Genomic DNA, 18,711 nt, shown 5'->3' with positions numbered 1-18,711 from the left:
CATATTGTTTAATATGATCTAAGGCTTATCTAATATCATGAATAAAGACAATTATCTTTGTTCATATTATGCTAATATCTAGTCATAGAATTTATTTCTGATCCTAACTTTCAGATTCAGAATGACTAGACAAAGACAAAAGACAACATTACAATTTATAGTCAACATTCAACAATACTGATTTCTAGTCATGAGTCATAAGAATATAAGATATCTAAGTCCGTTCCACTGGTCAATAATTTCGATCACGATTCACGAGCGACGATCGTGGTCGCATGACACATGGTCTTCTTTATCAGTTTATCAGTCATACAGTGTTACAAACAGTAAAATTAATTATTTTTTATAATCGCATATTTTTCATAGATAATAGCAATATTGTTCTATGATAATGGCTACTATTTTTTTTATTTGGGCATTTCTTACAATTTTGAATTTATACTTTTATAGCATATTTTTAATTATTTTTACTTGTAAGTATTTTAACTACCGATGTAGCCTTGTAAAATTTTTTACCGGTTATCGAAAATGATATACAGATGTTTTAAATATATAAATATTATAGTAAGAAAACCACTCCTCGAAAACGACAAAAACATTTAAACATTCACATTTCACACTTTCTCACTTCTCATAAATTTATGCTATACACGTATAATCGCCAATCGGTATTCGGAATACAGTTGTCAGTTACGTATAAACGACTTAGGTATCCAGATATTTAATTACGACTATATTATTTTAATATATCTAAGTCGCATAATATAAATATTACGATAGTTGATCGGCATTAATCATCAATAATAAAAATCATAACAGTATTATAATATTTAAAACGTCATTAATCTGGCGAGTAGTAAAATATGTTGTAATAGTCGTCCTCCACTCCTCCATAGTAAAGTTTACGTTGTTCTACAGCAGCGGTCAACAACATTGATTGTTATTTACTATATTATATACCATATACGGACCATAGGGTGTCCATTTAACCCAAGACACTCATTATTTCAGATAACATTATCGTTTTTGAAAATAGTTCCGTCTTGTAAGTTTAAGTCGTTAAAAAGAATATTTTTGGAAAAAAAATATTTTTATCTATGTAATTTTTTTTTAGCTTTTTTGTAATGTTTTAAATGGTAACATACATTTTTAATTTCATATTTCGAAGCAGAGTATTCGGAATATTTCGATCTATAAAAAAAAAATTCTGACGAGTAGTCTATTTGTTTATAACTTAATGTAATTTATAGGTAAGTATTATGAACCATGAACGAATTAGTGGACCAACATTTTGCGAGTTACCCTTGTACCACACTACCACTCCAATACTCACTCATAAATTAGTAAATACTCGTCCAAAATTAAATTTGTATGTATCGAAGTTCTCCGAAAGTATTCTGCTTTGAAATGACGATAGATGTAGTCATTAAAAAACGATAAAGATAAAATTAGTAAAAAATATTTTTAGTTTTTTTAAAAATGTTTTAATAGTTTTTGAAATAATGAGTGTCTCATGTTAAATGGATCACCCTGTATATATTAATTATTACACTCGCATCGAATACCATCCGTAATCGTCGAATTAATATTATTATTATTATTAAATTTGATATTAATTCTTGTTGGCCGTACGGTGTATTATATTTATGTAGGTAGTTTCTTTTCCGTGACATTCACGTGCGTCACAAACTCACTAAACTCACTCAGGTCAGTCGGTTTCCTTGTTTCCTACCAGCTCCTTACGGCCTACGGGTTTATTTTCTCAACTCAAAACACCTATCACATTTTACCTATCACCCATCACCTACAACTGATGTCCGCGGATAGGCTATGAAATATAGATAATAGGCCGTACTGCCATAGGCTACTACTCATTTGTCCCCGTTGTCCGCCAGCTACGACTCCGCGAGTTTGACAAAGTCAAAGTGACAGATCGCAGACTCCCGGTGGCTGGACCGACCGACCGACTCTACCGGATTACCAAGCATACCGATTACCACCCACCTATGATAGACGCGTTTCCATAGACCATTCTCGTTGAATATTTTTATTACTGTTCATTATTCAGTAATCAGTTGTATTATTATTGTTGTTGTCATATTATTTTGTTGATAACAGTGTAAAATATTTTAATATTCGACACACTGTCTGTCTGTCTCGTTTCGACGGACGTTGCGCACATCCCTCGTCCGCCTCTTACGTAACAAAATTATTGTTAAAAGTTAAAACGTATTTTGTTCATTTCTCTCTCGTAGTGATAACACGTTGTAACTTGTCTGTTTTGTGTGGTCGTATTGCCGAATATCGCCGACCGCCGTTGTACCGTAGCGAGTATTTACGGCGAGCGCAATAATAGTATAATTTATCGCGCGTCGTCGGTCGATCGATTGCCGACGACTATTATCGAGTATTCTTGTTACGTAGTGTACGGTTTTCAGATTTCCCGACCGGTTGACGGAGCTTCTCGACTAATCGCAACAGGTACGTTTTTCGTCTATTTCAATATTACTATCGTCCGTGTATTTTGTATTTTATAAAATTATTACACATTTAACATTTTTCTGTTGTGCTGTGGAGCGCGACCACAGACCGTATTTACTCGGAATACCGGAAAATCGTGCGTAAGTGACGTTGGTTATGACGTAGGTTCAGCCGACCTAGACATTTTTTTTGAAGCCATCCATTGTGTTAACCTGCATTGGATGAGCTTAATAATTACTAGGAGAGAATACTAACTCTAAGGCACAGCCCGACACAGGTATTGTTGAGATTTTCATTTATTTTTTGACCGCCATAGGTTGGTCATGTCGATCAAGACCCAAATATATCGCAACTAAAAGAGTTACAATATTATAAGCCACAATGTCTGTGATTTGTTTATTAATGCTCAAAAATTATTCATTACTTTTCATCTGTCTTTATAATTTTCTACAATTTATGACTTGTTTTTTTTTGTTAGTTACTAGTTACTAAAACAGTACATATGTACAGTGGCGCGGCGAACTTCATTAACTTATGAGGCACAATAATTTATATTAGTAATTATAAATACTTATATAAATAATTACGTATTTACTTAAATGGTAACTGAGAATGATTGGCTTAGTCTTAGTGTGTACTTAATAATTTATTTACTACATGTGAAATGCCCCTAGTCTCCAGGACACCCACCACCCTTTAAGCTGAGGCACGTGCCTCAAATAAAGTCCTTCGTCACTCCACTGCATATGTATATGGTTAATACAATTTACTTATATAGGTATTTAGTTGGTATCATAGATTAATAGTGGTAACAAATAGGTAGACAATAGTTCATACCATTAAGCCAAATATTGTCATTATTTAATAAAATATCAACTTGAAAAATGTGACCACAATAAAAGGTCACAAATTATCAGTACTAGGTAATCAGTTATGTATTTATATAACATTGTTATTTTTACGTTTAACAAATTGATTATTGATTAAATTACTACACTTAAAAATGTACACAGAATTCCTTATTAAACAATGTTTAACAAAAAAATCATTTAAGATCATCTTGAATTCCCACTTAGGTTTTCCTAATGTATTTTAGGTAGATATTCATTAAAATAGATACCTATATATTTTGACAAACCCAAGTTATTTGTTTACTAAAATCTTATATACATTATAATATTATAAGTAATACATTGTCGGATTAACATCACAGTGTTAACATTTAAATATTAATGTTAATAGTTCTTAGATCAAATGACAAGTTCATAGTAATTTTTTATCAAATGTATTAAATGTATTTATTCATTCAGATACTGTTGGATATATTGTGAGTAATTTTGTTTGATGTAGTCTTTAGTTAAAGCATATCACTATATTTATTTATATTAAAACTTAAGATTAAAACAATAAGTACCAGTATAATATACAAGATGTTACTTGTCTTCTTCTTTTAAATCATTATTGGGTGTCCAACTCAACGGTTTCTAATGAAAATTATTAAATAGATTGGTAGGTACTTAGTTTATTATTAATTACTCATTTGTTTTTCTGACATGTTTTTTGATTGTTATAGTTTTAATTTCAAAGAATTCTTTTGTCACTTACATAATACAATATAATCAACCTAAAACAGTAAAACAAAACTAATTGATTATTGGTATTATTAATGGATTATCTTGATATTTCTGTACTGAGTGCTTTTGTAGTATGATAAATGTGAACAATAATTTAGAATTCTGGATAATATTGAACTGAACAATTATTACATTTTATAAGTTCTTTTATTTCTTCAATTTAAATATAAGGAGTAGTTTTATTTATAATCTTATACCAACAGTATTCAACATGATGGTGGCCATTATAATTATTTTCAATGCAATTAATAAAAATATTATTATTGCAGTAATGTTATTTTTAATTGGTATTAAATATTATAAATTTAGGTACTTTTAACAAACATATTTTAATTAAATTGAATACTAAATAACTTGGAATATCATTTTAAACAGCTTATATTAGTTTATATTATTATGTAAATAAATTATTAGGATTCCTGGTCAATAGCATACATAAAAAATACTATATGAGATTTTATTTTATTTTAAAAATACATTTGACTAACTTTAATCTTATTATAATTTTAAAGATAACAAAAGATACAAAATATAAAAAAATTATAAAGAAATCTTTAAAAGTTTGGTATACTATAAATGTCTATAATTGGAAATTTCTTTTAATTTTTTAAATTTTGATCACACATGATAAAATTGATAAGTTTTGTTTTTATCTAAAACGTCCAGTATTTGTTCTGGTATAAAATATTGTTTAGGTAACTATTAGTTAAAAATATAACATGCTGGATTAAAAGGAGGGGAATCCACCCCTTCCTTTCACTTAGAAACTGCTTATAACTGCCACAGGTCTAATGTATCAAACCTGAATGTTAGGTATAATGTCACCTAACTTATAGGAACTGGTAGTACTTGATTTTTATTGCATCTAAACCAGAGGTATTCATATTTATTCAACAAACCGCACCTTCGTCTCTTCACAAAATTTTGGTGTCTCAAATTATTTAGGATACACAAACATAATATTTTAATGTTTGATGGTTTATAATATATTTTAAATTTTAAATACATCAATTATATCAGACAACAAATTTAAAAATAACTATGCATATAAAACCGAAATTAAATTTTTTACGTTTAGATTAAAATAATGTATTTATTGCAATCATTATTTTTTTCCTTCTGTGCCATGGCTTCCGTGACAAATATTCATAACTCCGTTGCGCCGCATAGTTTAAATAAATACCTCTGGTCTAGACTTAAAAGCTATATCTAAAATTTCATTTTAATTTATTTATTTTTAAATTTTTGATGATTGAACAGCATAATATTTTTGAAAAATGTAAACAAAATTCATAAGTATTATTCTGGGTATTAATAATTTTTCATTATTTCAAATTTGTACATAGGATATGTGTAGGAAAATATATTGCTTATTAAATACATTTGAAGAGTGGAAGATGAACATAGAATGTAAAAAAAATTATTAGTATTTGTTTATATTATATAAAAATATATTATTTTATGGAATAGGTACCTAATGTTATAGTCTAAAGTAGTTTTATTGTATTACATTTTTATTTACAAAGTCTGTATTAATTATCTGTCAAAATGTATTTGTTTTATGTATGCAAACATATGTGAATTGTGAACATACTTTTTCAAGGTTTAAAACAATGATGGTTTACAATTGTAATCCATTCTGTTTTCAATAAATGTCGTAGAATTAATTGTTTAGCAAAAATTGAATTAAACACTTTTGAAGGTCAAAATTTAACTACCGAAGAAATTGATTATCAATGCAGCTTAGATTTCCTTAGTTGATTACAGAATTGATTGTATTTATTATGTACTCATGTAATATTATAAACTGAGAATCTATAATTGAATGTGTATAAATGCTGTCATAAAATATTAACTGGAGTTCCAACTACCTATTAATTTCAATTTCTAAAATACATTTTATTGTTTTAGTTATACCTAGATAAATAAAATAAGTATTATTAAATAGGTATTAATTTAAAATTCTCTACTTTAAATTTAAGAAGTTCCATACTTAAATATTATTTAATATCTATCTTATTTGTTTGAAGATATTACTTCTAAATTGTTTAGTTTACCAAAGTATTGTTCCCTATACAATGAATTAAAAAAAAAAAAAATTATTTTGAAATAAATTATTACAGGTTGATGAGTGATATCGAATTTGATACCAAGATGTCAGAAAGTGTACAGACTGAAACAATAACAAAGCCTGAAAAAAATGCAGCCGATAGTCCTTCAACAGCAAAAAAAAATAGTATTCTTAGACACCGTAAGATACCCTCTGCCGACCTTAACAATGTAAGTATATTCCTCATCATTTTTTTAATTAATAAAATTACTAATAACTTAAAAATCTTAATACTGATATAATTTTTATAACATTTAAAAAATGGTGTTATGTTTAGTTTTAACACCGTCTTATGGTAAAATAGAGAGATAACCTTTGATCTGAGTAATCAAAAATCATAGATGTATACAATAGATAGATATCTATCAGTCTTTAAGTTATCATTGATAATAAAATGGTTAATAGTAGTAGATATTTTAATCTTAAATTTGAAAAAAAGGTCAATGTATAATTTATTTTTTCTATTCTTATAGTAAGTATGAACTTTTTATCTGTCATATTGTCAGCTCTGATGTAGGTATTTCAGTACTTACTACTTCAAATATTATAGCATAAAGTAATGGGTACTTTATGGGTGTATTATATATAATAAGATGTCTACTAAAAAATTGTTTTTTGGCCTGATTTATGGGGAGCATAGGTCCTGCCCTCAGTGGCAAGTTTTTTAAAGGCACGTTTGATTTCACAGTATTCATTTTTATATTATTATAATCACTGAAATGAACGAAAATACTTGTTTTGTTCTAAAATAGGAATAATTATCCCATAGACAATAATTATTCGTTTATATTATACATTTATCATCATAGCTATAATATTATTATAAAAATTATTATTTTTTCTGGTATTTTAGAATACGTATTCCTATTATGATTATTTTTAAGCAAAAGTTAGTTAATTTACTTTGTATTAGTGTATATTTATGTATGTTTATGGTATCTATCATTTAGATTTTAAATGCTGGAAAAATACCTGTCTCTGGGCGCAATGTCTGAAATTGGTGTTATTGAATAGATAAGTTACTGTTTAATGTATTTATTTACATTCATTACACTTTTTAATTGCAATTTAAAAAATAAAAACAATGACTTGAAGAATGAGAAATAAAGTAAAATTTGTTCTGTAGAGGACAGTATTGTATTAATAATATCATTGGTTTGATGTTTTCTTACATAATAATTAGGGGAACAGATTTTTATGTAGTTGAATATAGAAAAGTTGACTACAGTTGAGTACGTTTCATGAAATTTTAATGAATTAAAATTAATTTTATTAAAACATATTTTAGTAATAATAACTGATAAGTATAGATAAATTAATCTACATTAATCTAAAATTTAACAATATTTTCTGTTTATTGAAATATTTTTAAGAACCAAATTTATTTAATTCTATTTAACAAATTTTTCTATAATACAAATTTGTTTTGTTGCCCATGAGAATTCGTAATATGGAAGTTTCAAATTGCGTTTAGATATTTTTTTGATTTCTACAATTGTTTGTGTTCTTTTTATTGCTTTATTGTAAAAAATACGTGGGTAATTCTACTCTAACAATTATGAGTAATTATAAAAATCAAAAATTTCAAAAATGTATATTGTTTCCAATTGTTTTCCACATGATAAAAAATACATAAATTTTGAATAATAAAAAATATTAATTGTGTTTCTACTAACGTATTATACTGAAAGTGTAATTTATATAAATTTTTATGTTGAATTTTGTCTATTTTAAATACATTTATATAAAGTTATCAATAAATAATAAATACCTATATATTTAAATATAAATAATAACTGTATATAAAACAAATGGAAAATTAAAATCTTTTTCCTAATAATAATCATAATAATTAAAATCACAAATTAGGTACCTAATTTCATAATTAATTTTATAATAAAACATTATTTCAATCAATATTTATACTATGCATTTATACATCTATTCATAGAAAAATAGGTAAGCTTACAAGTAGTACAGCATTTAAAAAAATTATATTTATTTTATTTTTACTACCTATTTAAATGTTGGACACAAATATACCAAAAAAAGTTTTTAATTCATCACATTGAATAGATGCTCTAAACAAAATTAATAACTTTTTTTTTTAACTTATAAACTACCAAAAATAATACTGATTTGTTTGCATTTTGTATGCTATTTTATGTGTATGTTTTATAGAAATCAGATGAATTAATAGCGGAGAAAACTGATTTATTATCTGGCCCTTCAAATGGAAACAATGATGTAAGGATTTATTTTATACATAAAATCACTGGTTTTAGTATTATTTTTTCCAGGGACTTAAAATATTATTTATTTTTTTAAAATTTACTTTTATTTTTCAACACAATGATACTTAGTAGTTATATAAAATAATAGCTGGAGGGCATTGTAATTTTAGGTGACGTGTAGTTTATCCAATGAAACAAATGAAAACATGGATATTGGAACTATGGCTCAAGCAGAGTTCCAACATGTTGCTGCTCAAGCCCGCGATCTTGGTCGGAAAATGTGGAATGTGTGTAATTTCCACAACTTACCTCAATGGCTCCAGGATAATGATTTCTTGCATACAGGACACAGGCCACCGTTGAATTCATTTCAGGCTTGTTTTCAATCTATTTTTCGAATTCACACTGAAACTGGAAACATATGGACACATTTGTTAGGTGATTATAAAAATTATTAACTTCATTATTAATTTAATGTAAAAAATAGAGATAAATTAATGTCCATTATTTTACAGGATGTATTGCATTTTTTGTTATGACTCTATACTTTGCGTCTAGACCCGAAGAAGAATTATCGTTTCAAGATAAATTAGTTTTCATTATATATTTTATTGGAGCAATTACTTGCATGGGTTTTTCGTTTGTATTTCATACTGTTCATTGCCATTCAGAAACTGTTGGCAAATTTTTCAGCAAGTAAATATATTATTTTGATTATTTTGATCATTTTAATAGTTAATTAATTAATTATACATTTACTAAGATTGGATTATTGTGGAATTGCCATACTGATTATGGGATCATTTGTGCCATGGTTATACTATGGGTTTTATTGTGAGCCATATTCGTGGATATTGTATTTAATACTGATTGTTGCACTGGGACTGGTGGCGATGGTCGTAGCACTATGGGACAAATTCAGTGATCCAGGCCTCAGGCCACTCAGAGCAGGTATACTAATATAAAAAATATGCATAATTATATATAAAGTAATAGTTGTTTTTGAGTATTATTTAATATTAATTTTGTATTAATATTAATATTTGACTATCCTATACCAAATTCAGTTGTATCTTGCGTCCATACCTACTCTGTTCAGTATGATAAGAAACATAATATTATGCCATTACACGTTTTTGTCAACCACTGTAAGGCCCTTACCAAGACGCCAAGCTGTTTTTTAGGAAGATGACATGTCACATCCATTAGTGACAAATATGGTCAGATGGCCAAAGTCCCTTATATTGAATAGAGTATATTAGATTATTTCTATAGTAATAATACCCATTTATAATAATACATTTTCAAATAATAATAAAATTAACAGTGTCTTATATTTTAAAAAAAAATTACTAATTTAACATTTTTTGTTTTAAATGATTTTTTCTATACATCTTTGTTCGTCTTTTTTCCATATTAAACTTTTATTGCATATATCTTGCTTTATATGTCCAATTACTAGTCCTGACTTGTATGAATTGTTATATATTTTTGTTGAGACCAAGTGCAATAAAATATGTTGACGATTTGTTTAACAGAAAATGCATTGAAAGATATTTATAGTATATATAAATGTATGTTTTAGGGTAAGAGTATATTTGAAGAATTCTATATAGATTTTTACTATTTAAAAGAAAAGTAAATTTTTTTTTTTATTTGATTTTGTTTATATATATATATAAAATAAATTTTAAAACAAATTATAAAAATTGATTGCATAAAAATTCTTGAATTATAAATCTTTTCTATTCAGGGACAATTTAAGACTGCGTGGTCTTATGGATAGAAAAGCACTTAAAAAGTTGCAAGTGATTTGTGGTATGCCTTATTGTTTTATAGCCAAATGTATTATTATATTATGTCGATCTCTTGTAGTCAAGTTTAATGTTTGAAAAAGATTAGATCAATCTATTCAAGTCTTTTTTAATTTTCAAGTCAATTAATATCTATGTTTAAACAATTTAATTTATCTCGTTAAATTTTAACCAAAAATCAATGTTCAGTTTTAAATATTTATTAAAGAAACAATTGGCAATATTTTTTCAAATATCAAAACTTTTTGATGCATAAATTCATATTATTTTATACTTTTTTATTGCATACAAATCTGGACTATTACTTACATAATATCTTATACAATTTAATTTATTATGGGTAATTACATAACAATATATTATTGTTAATTTCTTAAATAATTGTAATAACTATTTTTCTATTTATAGTTTTGTTTGTTAATGAAATTGTTCCAAGTGAAATTTTAATATACGTTTTACTTATAGGTGTTTTTACTACATTTGGATTGATTGGTGTTATACCAGCACTTCATTATGGAGCTGTGGAAGGATTCTTTTCTAACTTTACATTGATTAGTCTCGGATGGCTATTACTCATGGGATTTTTGTATATCTCTGGTGCTTTGTTGTATGCTTTAAGAGTACCAGAAAGATTTTTCCCCGGAAGATGTGATTTATTGGTAAGAATACTCTACAATTTATTAAATTAATAGTAAAATTAATTATCTCTTTACACAACTGGTGTGTGCTAAACCGATCTTCTTACTACCAACATTATGATTGAAATTAAACTATTAAAGATATAATAAGTCACCTATAGTTTAACTTATGAGGAACAATTTTTTTGTGTTTTGTCTTTAGTTTTTTTTAAATTTGGATTTTATTCGTAGTTTGGTGATTTTTTTTTGATTAAAAATGAAATATTATTTCATATAATAAATTATTTTGATTTTCTATGTTTGATGACACTTTTACTTGTACAAAAAATGCTCTGATCATTAACTTTGACAATAGTCTCTTGTACCAAATTGAATTTATGTTGTACTTTAAGAAGGTCAAAATTAAAAATTCTCAGTAGTTTTTAAAATAATTGGGAAGAAATATTTTAAAAATGGGAGAAAATAGGTATTTGCTCTGCTGTACAGAAGTCGAGTGTACCTTGTCGAGTAGGAACTGCAATGGATGTGTTAAATTTGAATTCAATGATAAATCATTGTATGATCAAAGGCTATCTAACTTTTTGGTAATGAAGGTTACCAAACAATTATTTTAATCAGCTTATCAATTCAAATTTAACACATTTACAGTGCCTACTCAATGATGAGGTATACTCGACTCCTACTGTACATCAGAGTGATTCCCTACTTTCCCCCATATTTGAAAATTACCATTGATAATTTATTATTTGAAAATTTAAAACCGTTGAACAAATTGAGTGTGGTATTACAAAAAAAAAAATGGATGACGTAATAGAAGACTATGTCCTGTTCCAAATAAGAAGCCACCAAGCGGCGACGGGCAAACCAGGTTTTGATGCGTAAATCTGGTGTCTTCTTATTTTGAACAGGGTATATCTAAGCTTGATTATCATAGACAACGTTAACATCGTTAAAGTGGTTTTAAAACTATGGATAATTGTGTTTTTACTCTAAATTAAAATAACTCAAACAAACAGTAAGAAAGTGAGTATCTATGGATTTAAGCCTGTTTTAACGTCACCATTTAAACATAGTCATAGTTAGCTACAACATATTATATTTTTATTTTTTTCACTTTAAAGAGAACTAAGTACTAAAGATGATGTTATACCTGCTGTATTGTTTCCATCTTACTATTGCATAAAATGTCATAATTTACATATAGCAATTCAAAAATTGTGTTCTTAGTTAAATATTAGGGCGAATTTATGTATTATCAAACAAGTAATATTATATTATTTGTATTATCTTGTTTTTTTTACTGGTAATTATTTTAACTTGAGGTCTGCAACTTGAGATAATATTGAAACATTCTTCACCTATATTTTTCATTAAATCATTTTTCGGTACTCGTTTGTTATCGCCCAGCCACCAAACTGTATACAAATAATCACCCCGACACCAGGCAACCTTTCGTTAGCAGTCTTTAATTTTAAATTCCAATCCTTAAGTTATTCACTTAATTTATTAAGATTATGTTAAAAACTAATTTTAATGAGTTAATTCCCGCTATATATTTTAATTATCTTTAGGAAATTGTCTTATTTTATTGTAATTATTTACTATGCTAATATTAATTGTAAACAATATAATATTATTATTTATTTTTATTTGAAAGTTTTGTAACAGTATATAAAAAATACCAATATAGGGACAATGGAGGGTCACTAGGTGGCGAGGTGATACATTGTATGCACTGTGGTGGCACTCTGCTTACAAACAAGGATCCATTTTTCATATTGATAATAATTCTTAAATTTTTTAACATCTATTAAATATTTTTTGTCACGCCTGCACCGAAAGTTTGGTTTTTATAGCGGTTGAAGCGTTGGAAAGCGTCCTTTTTCCGTCCAGCGGGCGGTAAAGTGGGAATCTCTAATAGTGTCGTGCGGTAAAGTGGAAATCACAAAAAGTGCTGCCCACACATTTCACGCGCGACACGCGTGTACCCGACACATACAGTCACTGAAATCTATATGACGGTCGTCGGTTCCTTACAAATTATAAACTTTTGGTTACATTTCATAATCATATTATAACATCCATGCGTGGCGCTTGAAATAAATAAAACCAAATCGTTTCTTTCATGAAATATATTGTTGTCGTATAATTATAGTCTAGTTGTTGCATAGATCCCTGCATTATCTTTGCCGTTATCGATGAATGCAGAGGCGGGACAAAAAATAGTATGTGTGGCTAGTGCGGGAAGGCAATTACCCGTCCTTGTCACACAATATACTATTAGAATATAATAAATTGTTTGGGTAAAACTAGAAACAACAAAAAATTAGAAATAAATATACGACTATAAAATATAGACTGAGATTAATTATAAGTTAATTAAGTAAATAAGGAACAAAATTCTTGTTTAATATTATATTTGTATATTTCAGAATAAAAACAAACAAAAATGTGCAAATTAAAATTATTCCAAAATATAGAAAACACATAATATATAATATTATTAGATTATAATGTCATGACCCTTTTTTTTTTTTTTTTTTACAGTTCCAAAGCCATCAGATATTCCATGTACTTGTTATACTTGCAGCATTTGTTCATTACCATGGTATTACAAAAATGGCAGAATACAGGCTGAGCAAAGGTGAATGTGAAGTGCGCCCGGCTGTTGTTTAGTACGAGAGTTTGGTAGGTGATGGACTTCTTTAAAATTATACAACTGTTAGTTGTCCAATTTGAAGGAGAACCGAGTTTCCATGCTGACACTGATATGGTTAAAATAAAATTATGTTATTTAATTCAGATAAAAATGTATAACTTAAAAACCAAACGAAAAAAAAATTGCTAAAGATTACATTACAATTTAGTTTTTGTTTTATGTAGTCATATACTTAAATTATAATTTTGATTACAAAAAAAAAAATTTGCATATATTTTTACTACTTATACATATATTTTATAGTATGTATTATTATAAAAGTTCATAGTATACATTTATAAATTCTAGTTAGATTTTATTCATTAATATTATATTGTTACTATCTTGTACATTATATTATTATAGATTAGAATAATGTATCAAAATTCAAAACTACTGATGCGTTAAAGTCTAAAATGTTGTTTGAGCAATGGTATTGAAATACAAATAATACTTCTTTATCATATCCCCTGCCACAAAAAAAGTATTTATTAAAACTTTTTTTTTCAACTTAATTATTTTTACGTACCGATGATGCAGATATGGAAATAACTTTATTTAATTTTTTTTATAATTTGTGACAAAAATATAGATCAATTAATTTTTATATTTAACACTTGGTATTGGAACTAATAGATCATTTGATACATCTCTGATATGTATGTCTTAAATACACTATAACTCATTTAATGTTACATACCTCATAGTGTTGATTAAATTAATAATATTTTTGATTTGATGAAACACTATGTATGTATATGTCACTTGTATTATTATTTAAACTAATGAACAATTTCAATTTTAAAATAATGAAATAATGATTGAAAATCATACCTTAAGACTTAGTATACTCCAAATTATTTTTGTATTTGTTATTTTGTCAAAAAGTTAGTAATACTTTTCTGTTTTTTGTAAATCCTTAACACGTTGACTGTAATGGGACTGCCCCCGGTCACATGGCTGTTTTTAGTACGGGGTCACGCTTTATTTTTAATGTCATGAATTTTTAATGAATGCATTTTATTTTTTTGTTATTATAATTTTTAATCTGTTAAAGGCAAGTAATATATCACTTAATGCAATTTTTTCTTCTCCATCATCAAAAATTATTTATTATTAGTTTAACACCATGGAAACTCTTTCATTGACAAATAAATGTGTTTATGACATCTCGCGGTCAAATTATGGCATATAGATATGACAAGGTGTGACCGCCAAGTACCCGTAAAAATACTCTTTTACCCTGATACTGTGTGGACTCTGTTTCATGGCAGTCAATGTGAATGTGTAAATTACTGTTCAACATTTTATGTCTTGATTAATAAAAATCAAAGGTGCAATAATAGTGTATGCTTATGATTTCATATAGTGTACATTTTTTCTATATCATATAAATAAAAAACAATAATATATAAATATAGGTATAAATAAACTTATAGGTTTTTAAATTATTGTTAATACAATTTTGTCATTATTATGCTGTGGTTTTGAAGTTTGTCTCTGTATTAGAATGATGAGTTTTTTCGTTAATTATGATACTAAAAAATGATAAACATTTTTTTTTATGCATATTAAACAAAACCAATTCATTTGTGTAAATTCTAGAAAACAAACTAGCATGCATACACATCATAGTGTCAACAGCAAAGTTACAAAATCAAATCAAAATTTAGTATTAGAAAATTACAAATACTAAAAAAAAAATAGTATTAGCATTTGTCTAATTGTTATCTAGTCTATTTTTAAGTCTTGCTTTAAAATCACACTATTTTAAACCTAAGTTAAATAATATTATGTATGCAGTGTACTACATTTTTAAATAATAGAAAAAGTCACAAATTGTAGCAAAGATGACAACAACAACAAAAAGATAATAATGCTGTGTTATAGATTACCTATAGTTGTGCTTTCTATACATCAATAATTTACATTCAGTAATAATACGGTAGCTATATTTTATTGTTGTAAACTAGTTTTTGAAACCAGAATTGTATCCGTATTGTTTTTTGTTGCTTTCTTAACAGTTGTCTCAGACCTCAGTATACATTAAAATATTACAATGGCTATTACTATTACTCGTATATTACACAAGCTATTACACTAGTATTTTTAATAGAGTATATTATTATGTTTTTAATTTCATATTCCTAAGAAGAATATTTTTCTGAGAACTTCGATATTCTTATTACAAAAATCAAATTTTGGACCTGTAGTTCTTAGTAATTTATAACTTGTATGTACTTTAACCTTCAAATTTTTGTGAACAGAGTGTGCACCAGTATTTTGAGACGTTTTTGGTTCTACTTTTGAGTATAGATAGTATAGATACTATAGATAGATACCATCTATACTCAATGGTACTACTCATTTAAATTTTAAACTCTGTAAGTCTTAAATATTTAACTGTTGGTTCAAAATTCAATTTTTATGCATACAAATTCTTAAAAAAATATTTTGCTTAAGAATTTAAATCTAAATACGATGAACGTTATTATTCAAAAAAAATAAAAACTTAAAAATAAAAATGTTTGTACAATAAATTCAAATTTTGTGAAAAAAAAAAAATACATTTTCAGAGATAGCTACTTACGTACATAGTTATAAATTATACACACACGCATATTGTACTATTAAGATTTTGAAAATCATCTATTATTATTATTATCAAAGCTAGGAAATATGGCGTATGTTCAATGTTGTTTGTATTACGGGTGGCCGGTGGGATGATGTTTTAAAAGTATAATAGTATATAAATCATTGTTGTGGAAAGAATGTACGACTTAAGATTCACGATGTACGAATTTGAATTATTAATATATTAATATTATAATTTATAATACATTATGTTGTATGCAAGGCCGTCCGCAAAAGGGGAAAATGTTGACATTATTCCTCCCCCCCTCAACTTTTTGTAGGTAAATTATCATAATCATTATTGGTGATTTTAATGTCCTAAAAAAACTTAAAAAATGCCCTAAAATTCTTAATAGTGCACTTCATTATTTTATATTTTTAATAATATCAGTATAAAGTCTAACATAAATTTGGTATTATAATATACATTTTAAAATGTTAATAGATTGTAAAAAAGTTTGATTGACAGAACTGATCTTTTTGGACTTCATTAATCTGAAATTTGATAAAATTATTTCTTTTTTTTATAGATTTAGTATTAAGTTTCATATAATATTTATTATAAATTTCATGAAAAGCATGCACAAATTTAAAAAAAAATTCAAAATTCCCCAAAAAATGACTTAAAATAATTTAAAATCGTTGAAAAATGTAAAATAAAAACTTCTTATTCTATTTGTGTATTTTATAAAACAAGTATCGCTTGGAGAACAATGAAAAGTCCATCGAAATCCCAACCTTAATTATTACCTATGTAATATAAAACATCAAAAAATAAAAATTTTTAAAATTAATAATAAAAATATTTTTTTTCTTTGTTACGAGTGATTACACTCAATTATGAACGTCAGTAATAAGAATGTACATAGATGGCATATAATAGTTTCAACTTTTCAAGTTCATGACAATTAATTAAAATGAATGCTGTAAGATTACCTAAGTTTTAACTAACTATCTACGTATAAATAATTTTTACATTCCCTACCCATATGAAAACATGTCACTAACAATACTTTATCACTAATAGGGTAGTGAAACAACAATTTTAAAAAGGGAAAATATTTTGCCCTCCCCTTGACAAATTCCTGCGGACGCCCTTGGTTATATACGTGTAACGTGTGGATTTTTAATCGCTGTGTAAATCACGATTGTGATGTTGTATTAATGTATTGCGTTTAGTCTTTATAATATAATATTATGTTATCGCTGTGATAATATTTTACGATTATAAAATAAAACATGTAATATTATAGACTAAATTATACACATTATATTATATATATATAGTGTTATACCGTACTCTCAATGACTATGTTTTAGTCGGCGCTTATAAATTTATAATAAATGAGTATGTGCTTTCTATTAATTTACCTATAGGTACATAATAATAAATAATAATCAATAATATGTAGAATTACATTTTGTTTTGTTTCGGTTTTGCTCAAATAAAAACAATTGATTACCTACTGAATAGAATATGAATCATTTACTGAGCGTATTCTTGAATTAGGATTGACATTAGTAATGTTGCAGTCGGCTTTTGCGTATGACTGCTGCCGAGTGCATATTATGTGCTTCAACACTTTTAACCGCACTGAGCGTTTTGGCGAATTTTCATTCGTACGTGACGTTTGCAGGGAGAAAAAAACGTTCAGTTCAACAGCAGATGAACATTTCAACATATTTTGTATATTTTATATCTTTAATGTTTAATTATGAGAAAACATCGATGTCGCAAAGATTGGCGAATGGTGACAAATGATAATAATTCTTAATTATATCAGATATTTCAGGATAATTGAAAATTATGAATTATTATAAATAGCCATTACCTACCTACGAGACTACAAAAAATGGGTTGTATTTTATTGGTGTATATTATATTGTATATATTATTTATAAAATTTAGGTTATAGATTATAAAAAAATATATACTTAATTAATATTACAAAATAAATTGCCGTATTAAAATGGTGCACAGTGGTCTGAAACCCATTTTTATTTGGCCTAAAGTACTATTCCTAAAATCTAAAAAATGTTACAATTTAGTATTTATTTATTTTTTGTAATACTATTTTGATGGTAAATTAGAAAAATATAGATTTTTATCGATTATTTCCAATTTTTACGCTATAAATATAAATTTACTTTTTTCACTCTAAATAATTTAATTAAAGTTTATAATTTTTATAACACTTATTATTTTGTTTTTAATATAATACTGTCATTTTTTTTTTAATCAAGAGTAATACAAAATTGAACACGAAAAATGCAAGGTTTCCATTGTTTTTTTAGTTATTTATTTATTTTTTATTAAAATAATCTACAATCTATACATTTTTTTTTGTACAATAATTAGGTTTGATAAATGACAGTAAAACTAGGTTGACATGAATCATATGATTAGGGAGGATACCCAGTAGTAACACCTTATAAAGTAACAGTAACAACAATGAAAATTTTTAAAA

The 18,711-nt window shown here is 26.4% G+C and overlaps 1 protein-coding gene across 2 annotated transcripts; it reads left to right on the top strand.

Moving 5' to 3' along the window:
- Window positions 1–1,788: 1,788 nt before the first annotated feature.
- On the top strand, window positions 1,789–17,521 carry LOC132942450 (adiponectin receptor protein-like). 2 transcript variants are annotated; one of them, XM_061010844.1, is made up of 8 exons: window positions 1,793–2,481; window positions 6,239–6,395; window positions 8,407–8,472; window positions 8,630–8,897; window positions 8,975–9,155; window positions 9,223–9,410; window positions 10,739–10,932; window positions 13,459–17,521. In XM_061010844.1, the coding sequence occupies exons 2-8, from the start codon at window positions 6,243–6,245 to the stop codon at window positions 13,585–13,587; spliced, it is 1,179 nt and encodes a 392-aa protein (XP_060866827.1). In that variant the 5' UTR covers window positions 1,793–2,481; window positions 6,239–6,242; the 3' UTR covers window positions 13,588–17,521. The 2 variants fall into 2 exon arrangements, with proteins under 2 accessions (XP_060866828.1, XP_060866827.1); XM_061010845.1 differs by lacking the exon at window positions 8,407–8,472 and having other exon boundaries at window positions 1,789–2,481.
- The last annotated feature ends 1,190 nt before the right edge of the window (window positions 17,522–18,711 follow it).

The sequence above is a fragment of the Metopolophium dirhodum genome, chromosome 4 (genome assembly GCF_019925205.1).
Source record: "Metopolophium dirhodum isolate CAU chromosome 4, ASM1992520v1, whole genome shotgun sequence".
Taxonomy (NCBI): domain Eukaryota; kingdom Metazoa; phylum Arthropoda; class Insecta; order Hemiptera; family Aphididae; genus Metopolophium; species Metopolophium dirhodum.
This window is presented reverse-complemented; position numbering and strand designations above follow the sequence as displayed.

Excerpts from the sequence above, each read along its gene's own strand:
- LOC132942450 (XM_061010844.1), top strand. The coding sequence starts at position 6,243 with ATGAGTGATATCGAATTTGATACCAAGATGTCAGAAAGTGTACAGACT. Across the intron at positions 6,396-8,406 it reads CCTCTGCCGACCTTAACAAT|AAATCAGATGAATTAATAGC; the intron begins GTAAGTATATTC and ends TATGTTTTATAG. Across the intron at positions 8,898-8,974 it reads CATATGGACACATTTGTTAG|GATGTATTGCATTTTTTGTT; the intron begins GTGATTATAAAA and ends ATTATTTTACAG.